The sequence below is a fragment of the Lampris incognitus genome, chromosome 16 (genome assembly GCF_029633865.1).
Source record: "Lampris incognitus isolate fLamInc1 chromosome 16, fLamInc1.hap2, whole genome shotgun sequence".
NCBI lineage: Eukaryota > Metazoa > Chordata > Actinopteri > Lampriformes > Lampridae > Lampris > Lampris incognitus.
In genome coordinates, this window is record NC_079226.1 from 41,695,964 (window position 1) to 41,720,402 (window position 24,439).

The following is a 24,439-nucleotide window of genomic DNA, read 5'->3' on the forward strand; positions in this document are numbered from 1 at the left end:
TGTTAACACTCTATATTAACACTCTATAACACTACGTTAACACTCTATATCAACACTCTATAACACTCTATATTAACACTCTATAACACTTTATATTAACACTCTATAACACTCTATGTTAACACTCTATAACACTCTATATTAACACTCTATATCAACACTCAATAACACTCTATATTAACACTCCATAACACTCTATATTAACACTCTATATTAACACTCTATAACAACACTCTATATTAACACGCTATATCAACACCCTATAACACTCTATATTAACACTCTATATCAACACTCTATATCAACACTCTTTATTAACACTCTATATCAACACTCTATATTAACACTCTATATCAACACTCTATATCAACACTCTATATTAACACCCTATAACACTCTATATTAACACTCTATATTAACACTCTATATTAACACTCTATATCAACACTCAATATCAACACTCTATATCAACACTCAATATCAACACTCTATATCAACACTCTATATCAACACTCTATATTAACACTCTATATTAACACTCTATATCAACACTCTATAACTCTATATTATATAGAGTGTTGAATATAATTTAACCCTCTGAAAGGGAGCGTTTTTCAGAATGAGTACTTTTACTTCAGGTGCTTCAGTGCATTTCACTGCTAATACTTGAGTATTTGTTTTGGTGACATTTTGAAAGCAGGGCTTTTCTATTGGCAGAGCTTTCTTGGACTGTAGTCTCCTTACTTTTACTCAGGCCAGGCAGCGGAAGGCGTGCTCCACGTCCGCGGGTGGGTGCCGAGGCAGCGGAAGGCGTGCTCCACGTCCGCGGGTGGGTGCCGAGGCAGCGGAAGGCGTGCTCCACGTCCGCGGGTGGGTGCCGAGGCCTGCTCCTCCACACCCCACAGTCTGCGTGCCGACACACAGACCTGTGTTTACTCTCCCTGGTTGTGGTACAATGGGGTAACCTGTAAGGTAGCTAGCCCCCTACCCGTTCTCCCCCACACTTCACCTCCCTTCCCCATCTTCTGGGTCTCCCCGGGCCTCCGTCCCTCCGCGCTCCTCTTCACATCCTCACATTTCACCGTTTCCTATCTCCTCGTCTCTCCCTTTCAACTCAGTGTGACCCCAGCTCGGGGTGACTTCCTGTTTAGACGAGGGCAAGAGATACTGCCAAGATTAATAAACACCGTGACAAATATGAACACACACTTTGTCTTTATTACTGACACATGCGCACACGCTACACAAACACACTAGAACTGCCAATAAAAATAAATACATGCTCGCTGGGACTAAACTACTCTGTGCTACACACACACACACACAGACACACACTCGGTGTTTAGCACACCGAGTCACACAACACACATCTGCACCGTGTTTAGCACACCTGTTCAGAATGCACTGCTCACATACAGAACACCTCCCTTACACAGTACCCCTTATAATACAGCCTTATATTAATCCTACACAGGCATAAGAGTTTAACACTACACACACACACACACACACACCCCAGCATAACATAAGACGCGGCGTGAGTTAAGCCAGAGGAAGGCTTCTCTTGTCAAAACAAACACAAAGCCACACAAGGGACACGCTCTTCTTACGTATACTCGCTCATTTCCCATTTTGACCTCGGGTCCACCTGACAGTTGATTAAATGAGGTCCTAAAACTAATAAACGTGGTATTAGCTCGCTTGTGGCCAACCACAACAGCTGAGTAGCGGCGTGGCTGGACAGGACATACTGGTCTTTACGTGTATGTGTGGGGAAACACCCACTGCAGTACACACTGGTACCTAAAAACTCAAGGGGCACCGGAACTACCCAAGGCGGTGCTTCTCTTGGGTATGAGGCCTGCAGCAAGGCCCACCAGGTCCCGTTTTAACATTCAAATTCATAGACGGTTGAGCTTAGGTTCTTCCAAACCACAGGGGGGGGGGGTCTTTGTCGGCACGCTCCGCTTTTCGGCGGACCACGGCTTTTCTGTGGCATTGCAGTCTGGAGTTGGACCGGACTGACGCTATATCCTCTGTTTTTCCCGGCGTGCTTCAAGTTACTGCCTTTATTTTCACATCGTCCAGCTTCAAGTTCGCTTGTCATATATGAAAAGCAATTTTACACCTGTGCTCACAATGAAATGCTTGTTTTGCTGACTCGACACGCAAGTGGGTCAAAAGTACTGATAAAGATACTTACAGCAGTCAAAGTGTAAGGACAGGACACGTGCGAAGTGTGCCAAAACAGTCAGAGCAGACTGGCTGTACATTGTTGGACAGACAAGGACGTCTGTGAAATAGTGAGAGGACAGAGGCAGTGGTGTTCTGAACAGGAAACCTGTGCAGGTGGCAGGCAGGTGGTGCAGTCAGTAGGAGTCACCATAATGACTCAGCTACTGTAAGCAGTAAACAGTGAACTTGTACAAGTAGCAACTGAGTGATCAGTTTAAGAGTCTTTGGACTTGGAGGTAGAAGCTGTCTCAAAACCTACCTCACGCTCCGGTACCTCTTGCCAAATGGAAGTAGAGAGAACCGTTTGTGGCTGATTATCTTCTGGCCTTCTCCTGAAACCTCTGGGAGTAAATTCCTACATGATGGGCAGGAGACTGCCTGTGATGTACTCTGCCCTTTTCACTCCCCTCTGAAAAGTTCTGCAGTGGAGGGCAGAACCGCTACCATACCAGGCAGTGATGCAGCTAGTCAGCTCGCTCTCAGTGGTGCATCGGTAAAGGTTAGTAAGGGTCCGTGGGGCCATGGCAGCCTCCCGAGGAAGAATAGTCTCTAGCGTGCTGTCTTGATCCCAGTGTCCGTATGAAGGCACCAAGACAAGTCCTCTGTGATCTGAACACAGAGGAACCTGAAACTGCTGACCATTTCCACTGGTGAGCCACTGACATGGATAGGAGTGTGCACACCCTCCAAAGAGATGATTGTGTCCTGAAGTCCACAATCATCTCTTTGGTTTTGCTGACGTTGAAGGAGAGTGTATTGTCCTGGCACCACCTCACCACGGCTTTTGCCTCTTCCCTGTAGGCCATCTCATTGCCCGTCTGCGATGAGGCCGAAGACGGGGATGTCGTCAGCAAACGATGGTGGAAATGGAGCATTTGTGGGTCACGCAGTCGTGGGTGAACAAGGAATACAATATTTGTGCTTAGCAAACAGCCCTGTGGGGCACCGACGTACAGGATCAATGAAGAGCAGGTGATGGTGCCCATCCCCACCACCAGGGGTCTGCCTGTCAGAAAGTCCAGTATCCAGTTGCAGAAGTAGGTGTTGAGTCCCTGAGCTTGGTGACAAGCTTTGAGGGCACGATGGTGTTGAGGACTCAGCTGTAGTCAACGAGCAGCATTCCGGCAGACGTGTCCCTCTTGTCCGGATGGGAAAGGGCGCTGTGTAGCATGGTGCCGATGGGGTCATCGGTGGATCAGTTTGGTTTGTAGGCAGACTGCAGTGTATCCCGCGTATCAGGCAGTGATGAGGTGATGTGGGTCTTGGTTAGCCACTCAAAGCACTTCATGAAGACTGATGTGAGTGCTACGGGGGGGGGGGGTAGTCGTTGGGGCAGGCAGGTTTTTGAAGCATGTGGGGACTACAGACTGGGCAATAGAAATGGTGGGTTTGTCTGTGAACACGCTGGCAAGCTGGTAGCACAGGCTTTGGGGACCCGGCCTGGAATGCTGTCCAAGTCAGGTGCTTTGCAGGAGTCAACCTTCTTGAAGGCTTTACTTACCTCACAGTCAGCGACAGAGCCGTGTCCGCCGGTGCTGCATATGTCAGTAGGCTCAGTGTTCATGGCTTCAGAGCGAGTACAGAAGGTGTTCAGCTCATCTGGGGGGAGGCTAATGACTGGGGTTCAGCCGGCTCTGCCCTTGTACTCTGTGATTGCCTATTCCTTTCCATATGCGTCCCAGGTTGGAGCCCCAACAGTGCAACTCTACTTTGTCTCTGCGCTCCCTATTGGTCTCCCTGATGGCCTTCCTGAGGTTGTATCTGCACTTCCTGTTAGTGTCCATGTGGAACCACACTTGGCAATAAGCAGAAAATTGTCACAAAATCTACCTAAGCTTTGACACAACGGCTGTCAAGCAATGGTCCACTGACTAATTCAGCAAATACCAACTATCAAATGAGTCAGCCCCAACACGTGTCCCGGTAAGCTCCCACTTATCGGCCACTTTCCTTTAGCAAGTGCTCTTCTACCACCTCAGTTATCTGTCATTTCATCCGAGTTGCCTTTCATTTCTTGAAACCGGTTTTCGCACCAAGCGTCGTCTCTGTCATTACTTGTTTCCAGATTTATTTCAAGGCTTGTTTTTTTTCCTTTTGGAAAGTAACCATGTGTGAGTTTCTGCAAAGTCGTTGACATGGCCGGATACAGTGTTGAACAAGAAAGAGGGAAGTTTTGCCAGCAACGACAGCTACACACACAAACCAACTTCAGTCATGTACACAAGAGGACTTGATCATGACGGAGAGGCAGAACGACAACGAGAGAGAAGAGGAGAGGTGGGCAGACAGATGTCATCAAGTGGTCATGAGGAACTCCCTCATCCTTGTTTAGGAAAATACTGACCATCTGCATTGTCCTTAAAAGCCTCCTTTCAGTCACTCTCAAGATCCCCACTGCTGACGCTCACCCCCCCCTCCCCACTTCCTGTAGTGCACAGCAGATAGCATCAGCAAGCAAAAGTTACACACACACAAACACACACACACAGAGGATATTATACGCTGTCCCTGCCTAGCTCTACTAAATTAAACAAATAGACACACATATACAAGCACACCACATCATACACATAACAACACTGATGCATAATATTTTTTATTAAAAAATAAATTCTATCACATTGATCACTGCGCCAAAGACTCAACCGGGAAGTGTCGCCGTACTGACACAGCCTCATCCCCCCTGAAGTCATTGTCAAAACATGTCGTGCTTTGACAATGTTGTCGATCCATTTCAATGCAGGTTTTGACTGTCATCTTGTCTGTGGAACAATGGAAGTTTTAAACATCATTTTACAGCTGCACAACCTTTGACCATGTTGCTCTGCAACTTCAGAAGTTTGGACCATAATGGTACTTCCCAGCAAAAGAAAGACGTAACACAAATGTCAACCATAACCCTACAGCTTAATGTCAACAGAGGTCCTGAATGCTGTTCTGCACCGACAGCATTTATAAACTTGATTTTATTACAAGTGTGTTCAAATATCAACAAGTAAAATGAAAAGACTGCTTGTATTTATCACAGCAGCCACATGGAACAAATACATCACGGCAGCACAGAAGCCACTGCTACATCACATGCTTGTTCTAGAGATAGAAGAATTGTCCCTACAGCAGTGTAACATTTGATTTGTTATCTGGGATAACGTATCAAATGCGTCACAGTGGAAACCCACGTGATAGATTTGATATATTATCCCAGAAACAGTTCTGAGATAATGTATCAAGTGTAATACACTTGAAACCCACTGTGATGCATTTGATACAGTATCCAAGAAAACTATTTCTGGGATAATGTATCAAGTGCAATACACTTGAAACCCACAGTGATACATTTGATACAGTATCCCAGAAAACTATTTCTGGGATAATGTATCAAGTGCAATACACTTGAATCCCACAGTGATACATTTGATACAGTATCCCAGAAAACTATTTCTGGGATAATGTATCAAGTGCAATACACTTGAAACCCACAGTGATACATTTGATACAGTATCCAAGAAAACTATTTCTGGGATAATGTATCAAGTGCAATACACTTGAAACCCACAGTGATACATTTGATACAGTATCCAAGAAAACTATTTCTGGGATAATGTATCAAGTGCAATACACTTGAAACCCACCGTGGTACATTTGATAAATTATCTCAGAAAACAATTTCTGACATAATGTATCAAATGGCAGTGGGAATCCACTGTGACACGTTTGATACATTATCCCCAGAAAACCATTTCTGAAGTGACTGATAAAAGATATTGTCAATGTTTCCCCTCATTGTTTTAGTGCGTTGTAGAATAATATTCAAGTCATTCAAAGCCAAGCTTACACAGTAGCGCCCCACACAGACTGCATTCCTTATTTTTTTCATATCCAGCTATAGCCACATCTATTGCTGTGGCAGTTGTTTTTTTAAACACAGGCCCTGTGATGGACTGGCGGCCTGTCCAGGGTTTCTCCCCGCCTGCTGCCCAATGAGTACTGGGATAGGCTCCAGCATCCCGTGACCCTAATTAGGTTAAACGGCTTGGATAATGGATGGATGTTATTTCAGATATGTTACCTTTCTAAGTTAAATTTGAGGCATGCGAGGTCAGCCGCTAGTATTTCTTTCCAAATTTTGCTCAAGACTTGAAGAAGGTCTATGTATTTGTTTGAATTTGGAACAAATTCAGTCTTAACACTGTAAATTATTGCTGAAGCTATCCTATGATTTATGTTACATAAGTTACAAGCTGTGGTACAGTGGAACGCTGGCCAGTTCATCACGGACGTAGGTTGAATTTGACACTTCAGGCCGCTGAGTCAGTCATCAAAGTAAGGTAGGGTGAACACAAGTGATGAACAGAAGTGGGTAGCCCTGTATGAGCCACATCTGACGTCTTTTCCATGGAAAACCTGCAATAATGACATCAAATGGCTCTCTGTTCAGTCTCCATTACAGCCGACGTAGTTTCGCTCACATGGGGTTTTTCCTATAACTTGGTGAAGGCTCGTCTCCCTTGACACGGTCTTCACCACAGTGGTGGTTTCAGAGTCATGTGCCAGAGATCACAACAAGGCGTTTGGCTTTTACACTCGAGTCAGACAGAAATGGGTATCAATGGTGGACAGCAATGGTTGATGGCCTGGGCCCTGTGTTTCAAAAGATAAAAATGTTGTGGACTGAAACATCCTGCGAAGGTTTACTTCAGCCTCTTAAAACAGAGAGGGATGGGTACAGTAGATCTGTAGGCGACACATACACGTGACATGAAGCAGATAATACTCGTTAAAATGGTCTAATGTATAGACAGAGTAAAGTAACATGTTGTTACCACAGGGTAATGGATAACGACCCCTTCCGAGTTTAGTTCCCAGCTAAAGTCAAATTACAGCTCCGTGTTCCTCCAATTTCTACAGGCAATGCAAATGTAAACAGGCCTTTTACAACGTCAAAATCATGTCTCAGCTGTCACATGCCCTGTAACGGGGCTTCAGATTATCAGTCCAAAGGACAGAAAAACGTCTCGAAGGTAATGGATTACAATGTAAACAACCGTCTGCGGTTCTTCTCGGGGGCCATTTTCAGAATGGGCCTTTAAAGTGCACTATGTCCCCCATATGCCGAGTCCCTCGTCATCCCTGGTCAGAGGAGTCTCGTGTCAAGTGTTACCGTCTCTACCTGCTGCTATGAAGCACTTTGTATATTTACAGCTGATGACGCCCGCAGAAGGACGAGTTCTGCAGATCCCGTTCTGGCCTCGATTTAGACTTCTGAGTTTTGTCTGGCTTCAACCAAGGGAAAGAACGTTCTAGGACTTCCCAAACCCTCTGTGTGTTTCTTAAGGCATGTAGTGGGGTGCGCGTTGAGGGGTGTGATGTGTTGCGGTGCGTCACCGTGTTTGCTGGGGTACGTATCAGCGTCTGTCGTCAAGTGTATGCTGGAGTGCACATTTGAACATGTGTTGGGATGCGTGCCGGTGTGCGTGAGTAGCGTTACAGAAGGTCGGCCGTTATTCTCATCCGTCGCCACCTCGTGGGAATCTGCGATAGGGCGGGTGGGGCTTGCATTGCCCCGGCGGCAGCAACAGCAGATTATCCTGGCCACGGGCTGAAGTAATGTTCTCTGCAGGCCATGGCGGGCACTTTCACTGACGAAGCAGTAGAGAGCAGGGTCGGCCACGCAGTTCAGACTGGTCAGCAGCAAGGAGAGGTGGTAGTAGTTAAATATACCTGGGAAATAGGAAAGACGGGCAGTTAATGCGCTAGTGACGTGGTAGTGGGGGTAGGTGTAGATTAAATGTACATGAGTCCGCCTGATGGAAATGAGAAGCCGTGCGGTCCACCTAGCCGCAAGGAGAAACGGTACTCATGGCTGGATTATGGTTTTGCCACCGTGCTGTTGCACACAGAATGACTCAAAGATAAACAATTACAATGTTCAACCCTAGCTCTCTTTCGATATATACACTGGGGATGACCCTCCATTAGCAGTCAATAATATGTCTGTGTGTCTCTAAAATCCAGCCAGAATTGCACAGAAAAGTGCCACAATTTGTGAATCACCGTCTTTATATGGCCTCGGTGGCATTCATTATTAAAGCTGTACAGTGCTATTATGCAACAATTTCTTACACAATGTAGCCTGTTTCAGTGTAGCCTACCAAAGGAAGTGGCAAACCAGGAAGTTGTGGTTGTAGCTTTCACGTTCATCGATTGACTGCACAACTTGGATAATGTTTCAGAGGCTGTTTAGGACTATGGCCACAAATGGAGTGTCATTCAAACATATCTACAGAGATAATGTTGAAAATCATCATTGTTCCTCTTCAAATACTTGAGTATGTAGGAGTGACATGACTTGCTCGATGACAATTCAGCAGGATACACCAGTGTCAGGCTTTGAAACAATCCCTATTTGGATCTGAGGCACCTAAATTGGAGTTTGCTCATACTCACTAAGAACATGCTATTTTAGCCTCACTTTGGCTTTATAAAAGGTTAATGTTTTTCCGTTTTAGCTTACTGTTATGTAAAATACAACGATTTTCTATGTATTTAATAGATTGCTTGTTATTTTCATTGCAGAATCCAACTTTTTACCTTTGCAAAAGAGTCACAAACACAACTTAACCAAATCACTTCCTCATGATCATGGTGAGTCACCTGACAAATCTGGCAAAGCAGAGTCAAAAGAAAGGGAGTAAAAGTAAGTTTTGAGCTGAAACTTGGATGAGTCCATTGTGGAGGTAGATGTAATGGAGAGAGGGAATTTATGGCACACTGTAAGTGCCAAAAAAGAAATCCCAAGTCTGGGAATCTAATCTACAAGTAGCATGGGGGAGTGAAACATGAAATTCCATCTCAATTCCCTCCCTAGCTCCCCTTCTCTTCTCAGTATACACCACCTCACTTGGTGCAATCATCTGCTCCCGTGGTTTCTCATACCATTGCTATGCTGATGACACCCAGCTCTTCATATCATTTCCACCAGATGACCTCACAGTCTCAGCATGGATATCGTCATGCCTTGCTGATAAATCTGCATGGATGAAAGAACGCTACCTTCAGCTTAACCTATCTAAGACTGAGCTCCTTGTCATCACAGCCAGTCCATCCTTACAACAACAGATCAATATCCAGCTTGGATCCACCCATCTCATGCCGACAAAGTCTGCCCAGAACCTGGGTGTCATGACTGATGACCAACTAATCTTTAAGGTTCACGATGCTCTGCCAATGAAAGGTGCCTGACACTTCCACCACAACGGGGCCCTATGTCACTAGCCACACTCTCCTCTTCTGTACTTCCCCGGTGGTGGAACGAGTTGCCAAACTCCATTGGATCCACTGCGTCCCTCCCCATCTTTAAGAAGACTCGAAAGACCCAGCTCTTTCTCCAACACCTCCACACCTGATGTTATTGATAAATAAAGAAAACATGTTTCTATGCACCCTTTGCATTGCCTTTGTGCACTGCCTGTTGACACCTATGTGCTAGCGAACTTGAACCTAGTTTTTTGGCACTTACTTGCATTGTCGCCTCCTGACTAGCTCCTTGCTCGTGTTGTGTTAACTTTCAGATGTATGTCACTTTGGATAAAAGCATCTGCTTAATGAAATTGTAACATCATACCATTGTATCACTGCTGACCTGCTCATATTCCTGAGTACTGGAAAGAAAATCCTGATATCTAGTGCCTTATACATATGTTGCCCAGATTAAAACTAAGATAGAATAAATACTAATCAAGCAATAGCACCAAAATAAAGACAGTCACCAATTACAAGCAAGGCTACGAGGGAAGCTTTATGGGTGCTTGCAAACTTACACCTTTAGATGCAGTAAGCAGTTCTGGACTGTTTCCACAAAGGGTGTTTAGTAGACAGTCAAGCACCGAACACATTCCAGTGATTTCCTCATCCCTCATGTCCACCTCAAGTTCAAGACTGCTCTGCTCTGTGACTCTCTTTAATCCTGTGTGCCACAACGGCATCATAACTGGTAAAACTCCAGTAAACCACCAGGGACCTCTTTGTGTCTCTGAATAATGGATAGTCAAAGGAAACCTGCGGAGTACCCACACTGAACCGAGGCCAGGTTTGCACTCTGCAACATCCATTAAATCAAAGCCCTCGTCACAAAGTGCTTAGGCAAATTTACTGTCCGTGCTCCAGTCATCTGGAAGACTGGCAGTCTCCAAGGCAACTCACGCTTGACTGACACAGCTGCCTTCTTTTTAATGTCCCAAATGACACCTCATCCTTCAACGCCTGTCAGAACCAAGGCAAGTAGGTGTTTTGTATCAAATTCAAAACTGGTGCAGTTATACAAGTTATTCCAGAGATACCCCAATAACTGCAACACAGTGCAGCCCTGCGGGCCAGCATTTGGCACCGTCTATACTGTTCCCCTTCCCGGTTCCTCAATGACAGAAGGAAATTGCCATTTTAGTGCGAGCTCTTGTCTGTGCTTTCTGGCATTTCCCTCTGACGTGATCATTCCCTGGTTGCAGAACTGTTGTGCGAGCGCTGACCTGACCTTTGCAGCTTCTCTTTTTGGTTGCGTGTAACTCTGGTGGCACAGGAAGCGAAACTTACACACTTACCGTACTGTAGACCACCAACTAAACGCCTACAATTCTAAAATCAAAGCTATATATATATATATATATAGCGTTTTTTCCGAAACCGTCAATGGTGTTGTGAGTGCTCAACTACAGGAAAAAAATCTATTAAAAAATCTATTTAAAAAAAGTATTAAAATCTTTTTTCCTGTATCCGTGTTGACATATATATATATATATATATTTGTTAAAAGAAACACTCATCAGTAGGGAAAGTGCTCAACAAATATATATATATATATATATATAGTATATATATATGTCCCAGTGTGTGTTTGAGGGCGTGTGTGTCTTTGTATGTATGTAGACAGTTAAATAGGTATTTAAACATAATGATGCTCTCCTCACATGGACCCTTCTGACCCTGGTTTTAAATGTCCCGCTGTTGTGTTGAGGAACCAGTTTAGAACGTGTTTGGAAGACGCTTACAGGCTGGAAGAACTGGTAACAGTACAAGAAAATCAAAAGGGGAAAAAAACCATTATCAAAGTAGCACCTGCAATGAAGTTGCAGTCCCTCTCCAGCAGGGTGCGTACTAACAGGAAGATGTGGTATGGCGAGAAGCAAACCAGAAAGATGAGGATAGTGCTGCTGACCAACTGTCTGATCCTTGTCTTCTGGTCGGGCTGGGTCCCCGTGCTCCGGCCCACCGCACGTAGGACGCACAGGTAGCTGATCTAGACCACGGAACAGTCAGGGGAGGGGGCGGAAAGACAAATGGGACGGGTTTCAGTACCCTGAACCAACGAGAGCCAGGGAAACGGACCTTCAGACACACATGAAACATAACCTAACAGAACATGGCCCAGCGAAACCACTTCTGATCTGAGACCAGCCTGGTTGTTTGTTTGCCTCAACTCGTGTTGAGATTTGAACGAACATCAAACTGCACACACAAGAAAAAGACTAAACACTCCTTCCCGCCTCTAACTGCCCAAGGAAAAGCAGCTTCATTCCAGGCTAGGCATGTACAAGATGTCCTTTTAGAAAAGACTGAAGGTGTGTGTTGACTGGCGTCTCCACCCCGCCGGCTGTGGTGGCTCAGGTTCTTGAACATTTCAGCCCGGGGTGAAATTTAAATAAATAATACAGCCCAAGGAACCATCCTCATTAGTGTATACTCTTCTCACTTCAGCCCTGTGATGGCCTGGTGGCCTGTCCAGGGTGCCTCCCCGCCTGCCGCCCAGTGGCTGCTGGGATAGGCTCCAGCATTCCCGCGACCCTGAGAGCAGGAGAAGCGTTTCAGATAATGGATGGATGGATGGATGGATGGATGGATGGATGGATGGATGTTCTCAGTTCCCTTAGAAACGGTTCTCTTCTTTTGTGAGGGGCTATTTCCCTGTAATCCAGGATCTTAAAGTTTGACTGTGCCTACTGCTGTTATATCCATCCATCCATCCATCCATCCATCCAACAGTCCATTATCCAAACCACTTATCCTGCTCTCAGGGTCGCGGGATGCTGGAGCCTATCCCAGCAGTCATTGGGCGGCAGGCAGGGAGACACCCTGGACAGGCCACCAAGCCATCATGCTGGGCTCACACACACATACCTAGGGACAATTTAGTATGCCCGATTCACCTGACCTATATGTCGACCCCCAAGGTTGGACTACCCCGGGGCTCGACCAGGACCTTCTTGCTGTGAGGCAATCGCGCTAACCACTGCGCCACCATGCCGCACTGCTGTGATACGGTACAGTACACAGAAATCCAACATCATATTTCCTACCAAGAGGATAGCCAGCGGGAACAGGAATCCCACAATGAATCGGTAGTAGTTGATCGGGTACTCCCATGGCTGCATCGGGTAGTGCTCAAAGCACACTGACTGGTTGGTTTTATCACGGCTTAGTTCTTTGTGGCGGAAGAAAACCACACCCACGGCCACCTCCTTCAGCCAGATGATGATGCTGGCGCACCACGCAGCGCGCATGGAGCGGAGAGAGGTGAATCTGGACAGGGAGAGAAGAGCAAAATGGAGAGAGAAGTCAACAATGGGCGGATGAGAGGAAAAGGGAAAACGTGTCTGTGAATGTTCTCATTCATCCAGGTCATGGTTATCCAAAGGAGTTGAATCGAGTGCAACTGGACTTGGTATATATCCGTGAAGACGTTTCGCCTCTCATCCAAGAGGCTTCCTCAGTTCGGGCCTTTCTGACTAGACCAAGCTGGTCTGACTGGCTGCTGATGAGACTCAGCATTTATCCTCTAGGAGTCGTTATCAGAGCTATAGATGTCCATGGCTCTTTGTGATCCGATTTTTAGCAGCGATGGTGGTTGGGGGTGTTAGTTTGGACTTCATTGTTCAGTGGTGATGAGAGTGGTTGGAGCCGTTAGTGAGCGACTGTTGTTCTTGGAGGCCAGGCTTTTTGAGTCTCCTGGGTAGAGATGAAAGGACGACATTGTAAATGGGAGACAGGTGGTGTCGCAGACCTCCTCCTCTGTTGAGGGATGGTTTTTCCAGTTTCACATAGAAGGCTTCCTTCACCTCTCTTTCAAACCATCTATCTTCCCTGTCCAACATGTGTACGTTGCTGTCCTGGAAGGAGTGTGTCTTCTCCTTTAGGTGTAGATAGACTGCTGAGTCTTGTCCTGAGGAGTTTGGCCTTCTGTGTTGGGCCATCCGTTTGTGTAGTGGTTGTTTGGTTTCTCCTATGTATAGGTCAGTGCAGTCCTCATTGCATTGTACAGCATACACCAGATTGCTTTTCCGGGTGTGTGATACACGGTCTTTGGGATGAACCAGTCTTTGTCGGAGTGTGTTGCTTGAGGAGAAAAGGAACTGAGGAGGAGATGAGGAGAAAAGGAACAGAAGGAATAGCACAGTCATCCCGTATGTTTCTGGGGTCTCCGAGAAACTCGGGAGAATTTTCAACAAACACCACATCCCGGTATACTTCAAACCCAACAACACACGCCGACAAAGACTGGTTCATCCCAAAGACCGTGTACCACACACCCGGAAAAGCCATCTGGTGTATGCTGTACAATGCAATGAGGATTGCACTGACCTATACATAGGAGAAACCAAACAACCACTACACAAACGGATGTCCCAACACAGAAGGCCAAACTCCTCAGGACAAGACTCAGCAGTCTATCTACACCTAAAGGAGAAGACACACTCCTTCCAGGACAGCAACGTACACATGTTGGACAGGAAAGATAGATGGTTTGAAAGAGGGGTGAAGGAAGCCATCTATGTGAAACTGGAAAAACCATCCCTCAACAGAGGAGGAGGTCTGCGACACCACCTATCTCCCACTTACAATGTCGTCCTTTCATCTCTACCCAGGAGACTCAAGAAGCCTAGCCTCCAAGAACAACAGTCGCTCACTAACGGCTCCAACCACTCTCATGACCACTGAACAACGAAGTCGAAACTAACACCCCCAACCACCGTCGCTGCTAAACATCGGATCACAAAGAGCCATGGACATCTATAGCTCTGATAACGACTCCTAGAGGATAAACACTGAGTCTCATCAGCAGCCAGTCAGACTAGCTTGGTCTAGTCAGAAAGGCCCGAACTGGGGAAGCCTCTCGGATGAGAGGCGAAACGTCTTCGCGGATATATACCAAGTCCAGTTGCACTTGATTCACCTCCTTTGGGTAACCATGACAACCTGGATGAATGAGAACATTCACAGCCATAGGGTTAGTGGTTGAGTCAGGAAGGGCATCCGACGTAACATTTTGCCAAATCAGTATGCAGATAGACAAGACCCTCCTGGATCGGTGGAGGCCTGGGTTAACAACGGTCGGCACTGGTGTTGTGCCCTCACAGGGTACCGATGGAAGCTGTAAAATCTGCTGTGGCGACCCCTGAGAAACAGGGAACAAGCCGAAAGAAGGGTGACGCTTTATAATAACTACACAAATGAAGCATTAGATAAGTATTAGTAACTACTGAATTCATCATTTGGAAAGTGAGACATGCACCAATGGTTAGTGAGTGTGTTAATAGATGTTTATAAATACTTATTAATACTGCAATCCGTGATTAATTCATGCACAAATCTACATGTAAATAGTTTGTTAATCGTGTACTTACACTTTCTAAAGGATCTTATGACTTTTAGACTTTTGTGAGTCTCAAGGTGCTGCTGGCCTTTCAGTCTCATGTGTAAATGCTTTGTAAGGCATAGATAGTCCTCACTTTACAGGAGCTCATACAAAATACTTACCTAACAACTAGTAACTACCTGAATTAATCATGAATTGCAGTATTTATAAGTATGTATAACACCCACTAACCATTGGTGCATGTCTTGCTTTACAAATGATGAATTCAGTAGTTACTAATACTTAACTAATGCTTCATTTGTGTAGTTATAAATTGTTACCGAAAGAAGTGCAGTACTCGTTCAGGTGTAATCCCCGCTTCGACCACAATGTGGGTTGCACTGGCAGAGTGGCGCTGTTTGTCCGGGCGCCACAGGAACATGTCTGTCTGTCTGTCTGTCTGTCTGTCTGTCTGTCTGTCTGTCTGTCTGTCTGTCCCTTCGATTTTCTCAAAACCTGCTCATCCAAGCAATTTCATATTCGACACTTCCTTGGGTCCATAGCAATGCACCTGCAGCAATACACATGGGCAGAAATTGTTCACATCTATGAACTATGTAAATATAAACTTGAACTAATCAACTACTTCTACTACTATTAGTACTACTAGTAGTACTGAACAACCATATAATTTACAACAACAAAAAAACTATTTTTAATTGAAAGACTCCAGGATGATAATTTTGAATATAACAATAAGTCAAGTAAATATCTTGCAAATCAACTCAAACAAAACAAGAAACAGGCCATCATTCGAGCCATAAAGAATTCATCGGATATTTGTTACAGTCGCCGTAAGAAATTGATAAGACTTTTCAGTCCTTTAACAGTACACTGTATTCCTCAAACAATGATCCGGATACAATGGATATTAGGTTATTTCTGGATTACACGGAACTGCCAAAACTAACAAAAAACCTAGCCAGCTCATTGGAAAAACAATTAACACTAGAAGGTCTCCAAATGCCGCAGTCAAATATCCAACAACAAATGCCAAGACCCAGACGGATTCCCTGCTAAACACCTCACCAAATCATGTCACCTCTTTTCATCAGAATGACACAAGCAATTGGCCACAATTCCACCACATGAGCACAGCCAATATAACAGCCCTGTCAAAGCCAAACAAAGACTTCACTCTCCCCTGTAATTATCTTTAATCAACACAGACATTAAAATCATTAGCAAAGCCCTAGCAACTATGAAACTGCCACATCACGCATAAAGACATTCCTACAGCAACATACCAAGACTATTTGACCCAATATGTTGTACAACTAATAGAAACCATAGACTGAAACCATAATGATTTCACTGAATGCAGATAAGGCATTCGAAAATGTTAAGTGCATGTTTCTATTTGATTAGTTTGGAAAGCCATTCATTAAATAAACACGTCACATAACTCACCAATGGCCACTACTACAACTAATGGACTATTACAGCCAAGCTTTGCACAACAAAGTAGAACTAGAAAAGGATGGCCACTCTACTCATCTTCATGACTTTTATTCATAACTTTTGAACCTTTGGCCACAGCAATACAGCAACTTAGCCAAATCTCAGGTAAACAAATTCTCAGCAACCAGCACCAAATTAGCTTGTTTGCAGATGACATCCTCCTATCTGTCAAATAGAAAATGTTATGCCTCAATTGATTCATTCATCTCTTCAACTGCACCGATAACATGTGGCATACTTCAACGATCAATTCTTGGACCAATTCTGTTTTCTCTGTATATGCTACCATTAGGTCATATCATTCGTCACAATAACATCCCGTTCACTATGCAGACGATACACACATATATCTCCATCAAGCCCTCAGAATGCAACAAGCTGGCCACACTACAGAGCTGCATCGCTGATGTGAGAGACCGGATGTCAGAAAATCTTTTACAGTTAAACTGACAAAACAGACGTGCTTATCATCAGCCCCGAGCACCTCCGTGATCAAGTCCAGCCACTGATCAACCCCCTTATCCTAAATATTAGGGACACTGCTAAGAACCTGGGCGTCATCTTCGACAGTGAGCTAAGTTTTAGACCAAACACAAAGAAAGCTACACATTTCTTCCAACTCAGAAATATTTCCAAGTTCAGACTGATGTTATCTTTTAGCAATGCATAGCACATTATTCATGTTTTTATTTCCTCACGTCTGGACTGCTGTAATGCCTTGTTTACCTGCTTCAGTGCCCGAGAGGTAGCTCAACTTCAGATCATGCAGAAATCTGCAGCAAGACATCTGACGAAGACCAAATGCTCGTCTCAAATCGCCCCAGTTTTAGTCTCCTTGCACCGGTTACCAATTTCTTTTAGACTCCATTTTAAAATCTTACTCATGACTTACAAGGCTTTACTTGGCCAGACGCCGGAGTGCATCAGAAAAATCTTAATTCCTTACTGTCCAAAAAGGCCTCTTAGATCTGATGCGTTAGGCCTGCCTGCTGTTCCAGAGTCCAGGTTAAGGTCAGAGGGTGATCGAGCATTTGCTGTACTGGCAACTCGGCTTTGGAACAGTCTTCCAGTTAGTTTTCGGTCTGCTGACACTGTTTCTGCTTTTAAATCCTGTCTTAAGACGCGTTTTTACAGACTAGCCTTCTTGTCTGACAACTAGTCTTATTTGTTTACATAATACAGCTCTGTTGTGCAACCATCTCATTTTAAGTTTATTTTAATAGTTTCACTTAATCTGCCTTTGGATGATATTATATATATATACTAGAAGAACCCCGCTACAATCCCAGTTCTTGCATGGCCTGCATACTCGCCGGACATGTCACCCGTTGAGCATGTTTGGGATGCTCTGGATCGGCGTATAGCCGCGTGTTCCCGCTCCTGCCAACATCCTGCAACTTCACACAGCCATTGAAGAGGCGTGGACCAACATTCCACAGTTCAGTATATTTCCTCTAATCTGTCCAGAGTTGGTACACCAAGCAAGTGCCCGTCACCTGCTTGTGTGCATTTAGCAGGCCAGTTCGTCCTCCTCCTTCTTCTCCATTGTGGTAGACTTGACACATTATCTATGGAGGAGCCGTTACACTTCAGTACCCTGTGGGAGTGTCGGACCTGCCAGCACCAGTGAAATTAGCACACAGAGGAGCAATAACGGAGGAGCAATTACAGAAGGGTAATAAATTGTATGGCTGTTGCTACGATACTGCCTGTAGGAGAAGGTATCAAATACAACGTTTTTATATAAAAACACAAAAACAAGAGGCGATATCTTTAACTGGAGCAAAAGCACATAGGTATAAAGAAAGAGAAGCAGTCTCTGATCTCTCTCTTCCAAACTTCTTCCTTGTTCTTGCATTCATTCCTCTGCAGCTTGTTGCTGCGACAGGGGGGACGTTATGGGTCCTCTAACGTCAAAAGCATGTAGTCTAGTAGGTCGTATGTACTCTAGTAGGTCGTATGTAGTCTAGTAGGTCGTATGTACTTTAGTAGGTTGTATGTAGCCAAGTAGGTCGTATGTAGTCAAGTACATCGTATGTAGTCAAGTAGGTCGTATGTAGTCGAGTAGGTTGTATGTAGCCAAGTAGGTCGTATGTACGCTAGAAGGTCGTATGTAGTCAAGTACGTCGTATGTAGTCAAGTAGGTCATATGTAGTCTAGTAGGTCGTATGTAGTCAAGTAGGTTGTATGAAGTCTAATAGGTCATATGTAGTCAAGTAGGTTGGATGTAATCTAGTAAGTCGTATGTAGTCTAGTAGGTTGTATGTAGTCACGTAGGTCGTATGTACTGTAGTAGGTCGTATGTAGTCAAGTACGTCGTATGTAGTCAAGTACGTTGTATGTAGTCTAGTAGGTCATATGTAGTCTAGTAGGTATGTAGTCAAGTAGGTCATATGTAGTCTAGTAGGTATGTAGACTAGTAGGTATGTAATCAAGCAGGTTGTATGTAGTCTAGTAGGTCGTAGGTAGGTAAGTAGGTCGTATGTAGTCAAGTAGGTCGTATGTAGTCCAGTAGGTCGTATGTAGTCTGGTAGGTTGGATGTAATCTAGTAGGTCATATGTAGTCTAGTAGGTATGTAGTCAAGTGCGTCGTATGTAGTCTAATAGGTCGTATGTACTCTAGTAGGTCGTATGTAGTCAAGTACGTCGTATGTCGTCTAGTAGGTTGTATGTCGTCTACTAGATCGTATGTAGTCAAGTACGTCGTATGTAGTCAAGTAGGTCGTATGTATTCTAGTAGGTCATATGTAGTCAAGTAGGTTGTATGAAATCTAGTAGGTCGTATGTAGTCAAGTAGGTTGTATGTAATCTAGTAGGTCATATGTAGTCTAGTAGGTTGTATGTAGTCAAGTAGGTCGTATGTAGTCAAGTAGGTCGTATGTAGTCTAGTAGGTTGTATGTATTCAAGTAGGTCATATGTAATCTAGTAGGTCATATGTAGTCTAGTAGGTCGTATGTAGTCTAGTAGGTCGTATGTAGTCTAGTAGGTCATATGTAGTCTAGTAGGTCGTATGTAGTCAAGTAGGTCGGTCAAGATTAACGTAACACCATAATCAATAAAGGAAACAGACAAACACACCTAAAAGAAAGATATCTGTATTAATTAAGTTACATTTCAAAACCTACAGCCGAGGGGCCCAAATCCTGCCCATGACGTGCATTATCGGTGTGCTGCAACTGAGCACAACTGCAGTAATACTGCAGTAATACTGCAGTAATACTCAAGAGTTGGCTTAAAAAACATCCACCTTCTTTATAACGTCCCAGTGTACAGGTTGGGGTTGTCTTATTGAATATGATTTTGTGCATTCCCCCTGCACACACACACACACACATATACATATATATACGTGTATATGTATATATATGTATATATATATATATGTATATATATGCTATATACTTAGCACAACAAGTAAGGAAATGTGTATTTGGTAGATGATGTCTTTGTTGTAACAATGCTCCTTGGCAGTACATCTTACACCGTTGGAAAGCCTGTTTAGGTCCCCTTCTAAATGGCGCCACATGTGGTAGGAACATGCATTGGTGGGAGGAGCAGCAGAGCGGAGTATGTGGGCTGCACCCATGAAACATGTGCCAGATCTCCTCTTCCAATGCCACACAGCTTATCTTGCTGCTGCTGCTGCTGACTCTTGTGTTGAGCTTCTGGCACCCCAGCTGCTGCCCATCAGCTGCCTGATAGGAGCTTTACTGCCAAGAAGCATCGTTACAACAAAGACACACTCTACCGCACACACAGTTCCTTACTTTCTGGGCTAAGCCCCCCACCCACCCCCACCCCACCCCTGCATACACGTTAGTGTGCAGCATCGGACAGCATACATAGCAGCATGTGTTGCTAAGCGACCGCTAAAAGAGAGAAGCCCATCTTCTTGAATAGCTGTGGGGTGGTGGGATGTAAAGGGCAGCTGCGGCCTCGGCTCCAACATCTGCCGCGTTGTAGTTGGGTTGCGTAACTCTGGAGCAAACGAGCCGTCGTCTGAATAAACAGTAACACGCTGCAGAAGCTTCCAGACACACGTTTTATTTGTGGTGTTCTGCTTTGTCATAGTCAGACAAATGGAGGGCCAGCAGAGCACATGCTAACCGGAGTCTGACCTCCTTTACACATCAATCGCTTCAGTCCTACACCCAGTCAGCTAGCGCTACTTTTTTTACCACCCCCCCTCCCCAATTACCCCACTCTTCTGACCCCTCCCGGTCTCTGCTGCACCCGCTCTGCCGATCCGGGGAGGGCTGCAGACTACCGCATGCCTCCTCCCATACATGTGGAGTCACCAGCCGCTTCTTCTCACCTGACAGTGAGGAGTTTCACCAGGGGGGTGTCGCGCGTGGGAGGGTCACGCTATTGCCCCCCCTCCCGAACAGGCACCCCGGATGACCAGAGGAGGCGCTAGTGCAGCGACCAGGACACATACCCACATCCGGCTTCCCACCAGCAGACACGGCCAATTGTGTCTGTAGGGACGCCCCACCAAGCCGGAGGCACCACGGGGATTCGAACCGGCGATCCCCCGTGTTGATTGGTTGGATTTACTTTTAGTATGAGTCACCGTGGGGGAATTCCTCTCTGCATTTAACCCATCCTACCCGCGCAGCTAGCAGCAGTGGGCAGCCGCCACGCAGCACCCGGGGACCGACTCCAGTTCGCCTTGCCATGCCTTGCTCAGGGGCACAGCCAGGAGAACTAACCCTAACATGCATGTTTCTTTCTGATGGCGGGGGAAACCGCAGCACCCGGAGAAATCCCACCGCCGACACGGGGAGAACACGCAAGCTCCACACACAGAGGACGACCTGGGGTGACCCCCCCCCCCCAAGGTTGGACAACCCCGGGGTTCGAACCCTGGACCTTCTCGCTGTGAGGCGACAGTGCTAACCACTGGGCTACCGTGCATTATATTGTTAATATTAACCTTACCTTATCCAATATTAATATTAATTAATATCAACAATATTAATTAATATTAATATTCACAATAACAATTGATTATTAATTAGCATTAACATCAGCTTTGATGTTCCACACCAGGTGTATCTCTAAACTCGTGCAACAGAGGGAGGAAGTGCTACTGCAGACTCCATTAATTCAGCATTTCGTTTTAATGGCCTCCTTACCTTAATGGATGGACCACAGCCAAGTATCTGTCCAGGCTGATGCAGCAGAGGAAGCCGATGCTGATGTAGATGTTTTCATACAGCAAGAAGCCGCAGAGCTGACACAACCACTCCCTGTGACGCCAGTCATCGCCCTAGAACGAGACCACAACTTCAGCAAACCAGACCGCAGGCTGACGAAACAATATCAGAGCTTGGTCAGGCGAGACTGTTGGTATCGAGACAGCTTGGACGACACAAAAACCTTCTCTCTGCACAGAGAAACACTCCTGGGGTTGATCCTCCACTTGGTCCGTGTAATCTCTCACCACTGCGCCAACACGTAAACACACACGCTCCATAATAGTAGTAGTAATAATAATAATAATGCATGCATCCATCCATTATGTGTGTGGGTGTTCTCATTCATCCAGGTCATGGATCTCCAAAGGAGATGAATCAAGTGCAACTGGACTTGGTGTATGTCCGTGAAGACGAAACGTCTTGATTCAGTTCCTTTGGAGATCCATCCATCATCCAACCCGCTTGTCCTGCTCTCAGGGTCGCAGGGATGCTGCAGCCTAACCCAGCAGTCACTGGGCGGCAGGCGGGGAGACACCCTGGACAGGCCGCCAGGCCATCACAGGGCCCACACACACACCTAGGGACAAGTTAGTACAGTGAGTCACCTGGCTTACATGTCTTTGGACTGTGGGAGGAAACCCACACAGACACGGGGAGAACATGCAAACTCCACACAGAGGACGACCCGGGACGACCCCCAAGGCTGGACGACCCCGGGGCTCGAACCCAGGACCTTCTTGCTGTGAGGCGACCACGCTAACCACTGCGCCACCGTGTCACCCAATGATAATTATAAGAAACTTTGGTAACACTTTAGTATGGGGAACATAAAAAAACTTAATTACTAGTGAATTAGTAATGATCAAGATGTCACTTTAGTATGGGGAACATAAAAAAACTTAATTACTAGTGAATTAGTAATGATCAAGATGTCACTTTAGTATGGGGAACATATTCTAAGTAACAAAAACTTAATTGCTAGTGAATTAGTAATGATCAAGATGTCACTTTAGTATGGGGAACATATGCTAAGTAACAAAAACTTAATTTAGAGTAATTTAACACTATGAACACTTGTAGTTTTGTGTGTTGTTATGTAAGAACAGAGCATATTCATTAAGTGTTAGTAAGGGAGAATAACTCTTATTGTGGTACTACCACCTTATAAAGGCCATACTAAGCAAAGCATATTGAGATGGTACTACTAATAAGCAATACTTCTGAGGTTATAGAGGGAAAACTCGTGGTTAATGGCTTACTGGTTGTATAATAAGGCCATGCAGAATAAGGCATTAATGAGTACGTAATAATGACCAATTAAGAGCCAATATGTTGCTAATTTGCATGCTAATAAGCACCTAATTAATGGTGACTACGTTCCCCATACTTTATTTGCATAGCACTTTTCAGGGCTACAGAGTGCTCCACAGAACAGGATGAAACAGTTAAAAGTGACAACAACAAAAAAACGGGGGAGGATGACATAAAGAGCACTAACAAATAGCACCACGAAATAAGAGGGAAAGGGGAGACAGCAACTTGTTAATTGAAACAGTTACACAAGAGTAAAAACAAAAAACGGTATGAATAAATAAAAACAAGTATCAAACATTTGTAAAACTTTCATGAATGGAAAAGTTGTAAGACGAGATTTAAAAGAAGCTAGAGACTTGGTTCGTCTTAGTTCAACAGGAAGTGAGTTCCGGAGTGTGGGGGCTCGAACAGCAAAAGCCCCATCACCCTTTGTACCGAGCCGAGACCTGGGAAGAGCCAGCAGGGCTCCATCTGCAGACCTTAATGGTCGGGAGGGAGCATATTGGGTCAATAAATCACAAATGTATGAAGGAGCAAGACCATTTAAAGCCTTAGAAGTGGGCAATAAAGTTTCAAAATCATTTCCAAATATATCAGGGAGCCAGTGTAGGGAAGCAAGCACAGGAGTATAGGTCATGTCTCTTTGTCCCAGTAATAAAAAAAAGCCACTTTGACTTTGTCATTGTACAGTTACAACAAAATGTGTTCTCTGCATTTAACCCATTCTACCCTATAGGAGCAGTGGATAACTGCAGCACCCGGGGACCAACTCCAGTTCTTCTTTCCATCGCCTTGGTCAGGGGCACAGACAGGACTATTAACCTAATTATGCATGTCTTTTTGATGGTGGGAGGAAACCAGAGCTCCTGGAGGAAACCCGCAGACATGGCGAGAACATGCACACTCCACACAGAAAGGACCTGGGATGGCCTGGGGTTCGAACCCAGGACCTTCTTGCTGTGAGGCAACAGCGTTAACCTCTGGGCCACCATGCCGCTCCAGTGAGCCAAGCACTGGCGTTTTGTATCAACTGGAGATGGAGGGATCCGCTGCTGATACCCAAGTAAAGTGCGTCTGTGAATTTTGTCATTCACAGTGTGTTGCAATATTCAAGTCGAGAATCGGTAAAGTACTACGTACAAACTTTTGTAGATCAGCGAATTACCTAATTTTAGAGATTATCTTGAGCTGGAGAAAACATGACTGAACAACATGTTTAAATTGATCAAAATCGAGGTTAGCATGGACCCAAGATTCCTAGTAGCCTGCTTAAGACTACTTGACAGACCACCAAGATAACTACCAAAAGGGCTGATGGAATGTGGGGGACCGAACAGAATACCTCAGACTTGTCATCATTAAATCTTTTTGAAAAAAATCAGACATCCAAGATTTAATGTTGGAGAGGCAAGTTGTGAGATTTGTTAGGCCACTAGGATCTGTGGGTTTTAGTGGCATGTATAACAGAGTGTCATCAGCATAAAAATGGTAAAACATGATTTTGAATAACTGGCCAAGAGGCAGCATGTATATAGCAAATGG

At 45.0% G+C, this 24,439-nt stretch overlaps 1 protein-coding gene across 1 annotated transcript in view; it reads right to left on the reverse strand.

The window, feature by feature from the left end:
* Positions 1 to 4,825: 4,825 nt before the first annotated feature.
* LOC130126888 (ovarian cancer G-protein coupled receptor 1) overlaps positions 4,826 to 24,439 on the reverse strand; it is a 65,922-nt gene continuing 46,308 nt past the window's right edge. Inside the window, exons 4-7 of the mRNA XM_056296533.1 lie at positions 21,521 to 21,654; positions 12,585 to 12,807; positions 11,347 to 11,527; positions 4,826 to 7,956 (exon numbers count right to left, since the gene is read on the reverse strand). Coding sequence (XP_056152508.1) covers positions 7,490 to 7,956; positions 11,347 to 11,527; positions 12,585 to 12,807; positions 21,521 to 21,654 — 1,005 coding nt within the window. The 3' untranslated portion in view covers positions 4,826 to 7,489. The remainder of the gene's footprint in view (positions 7,957 to 11,346; positions 11,528 to 12,584; positions 12,808 to 21,520; positions 21,655 to 24,439) is intronic.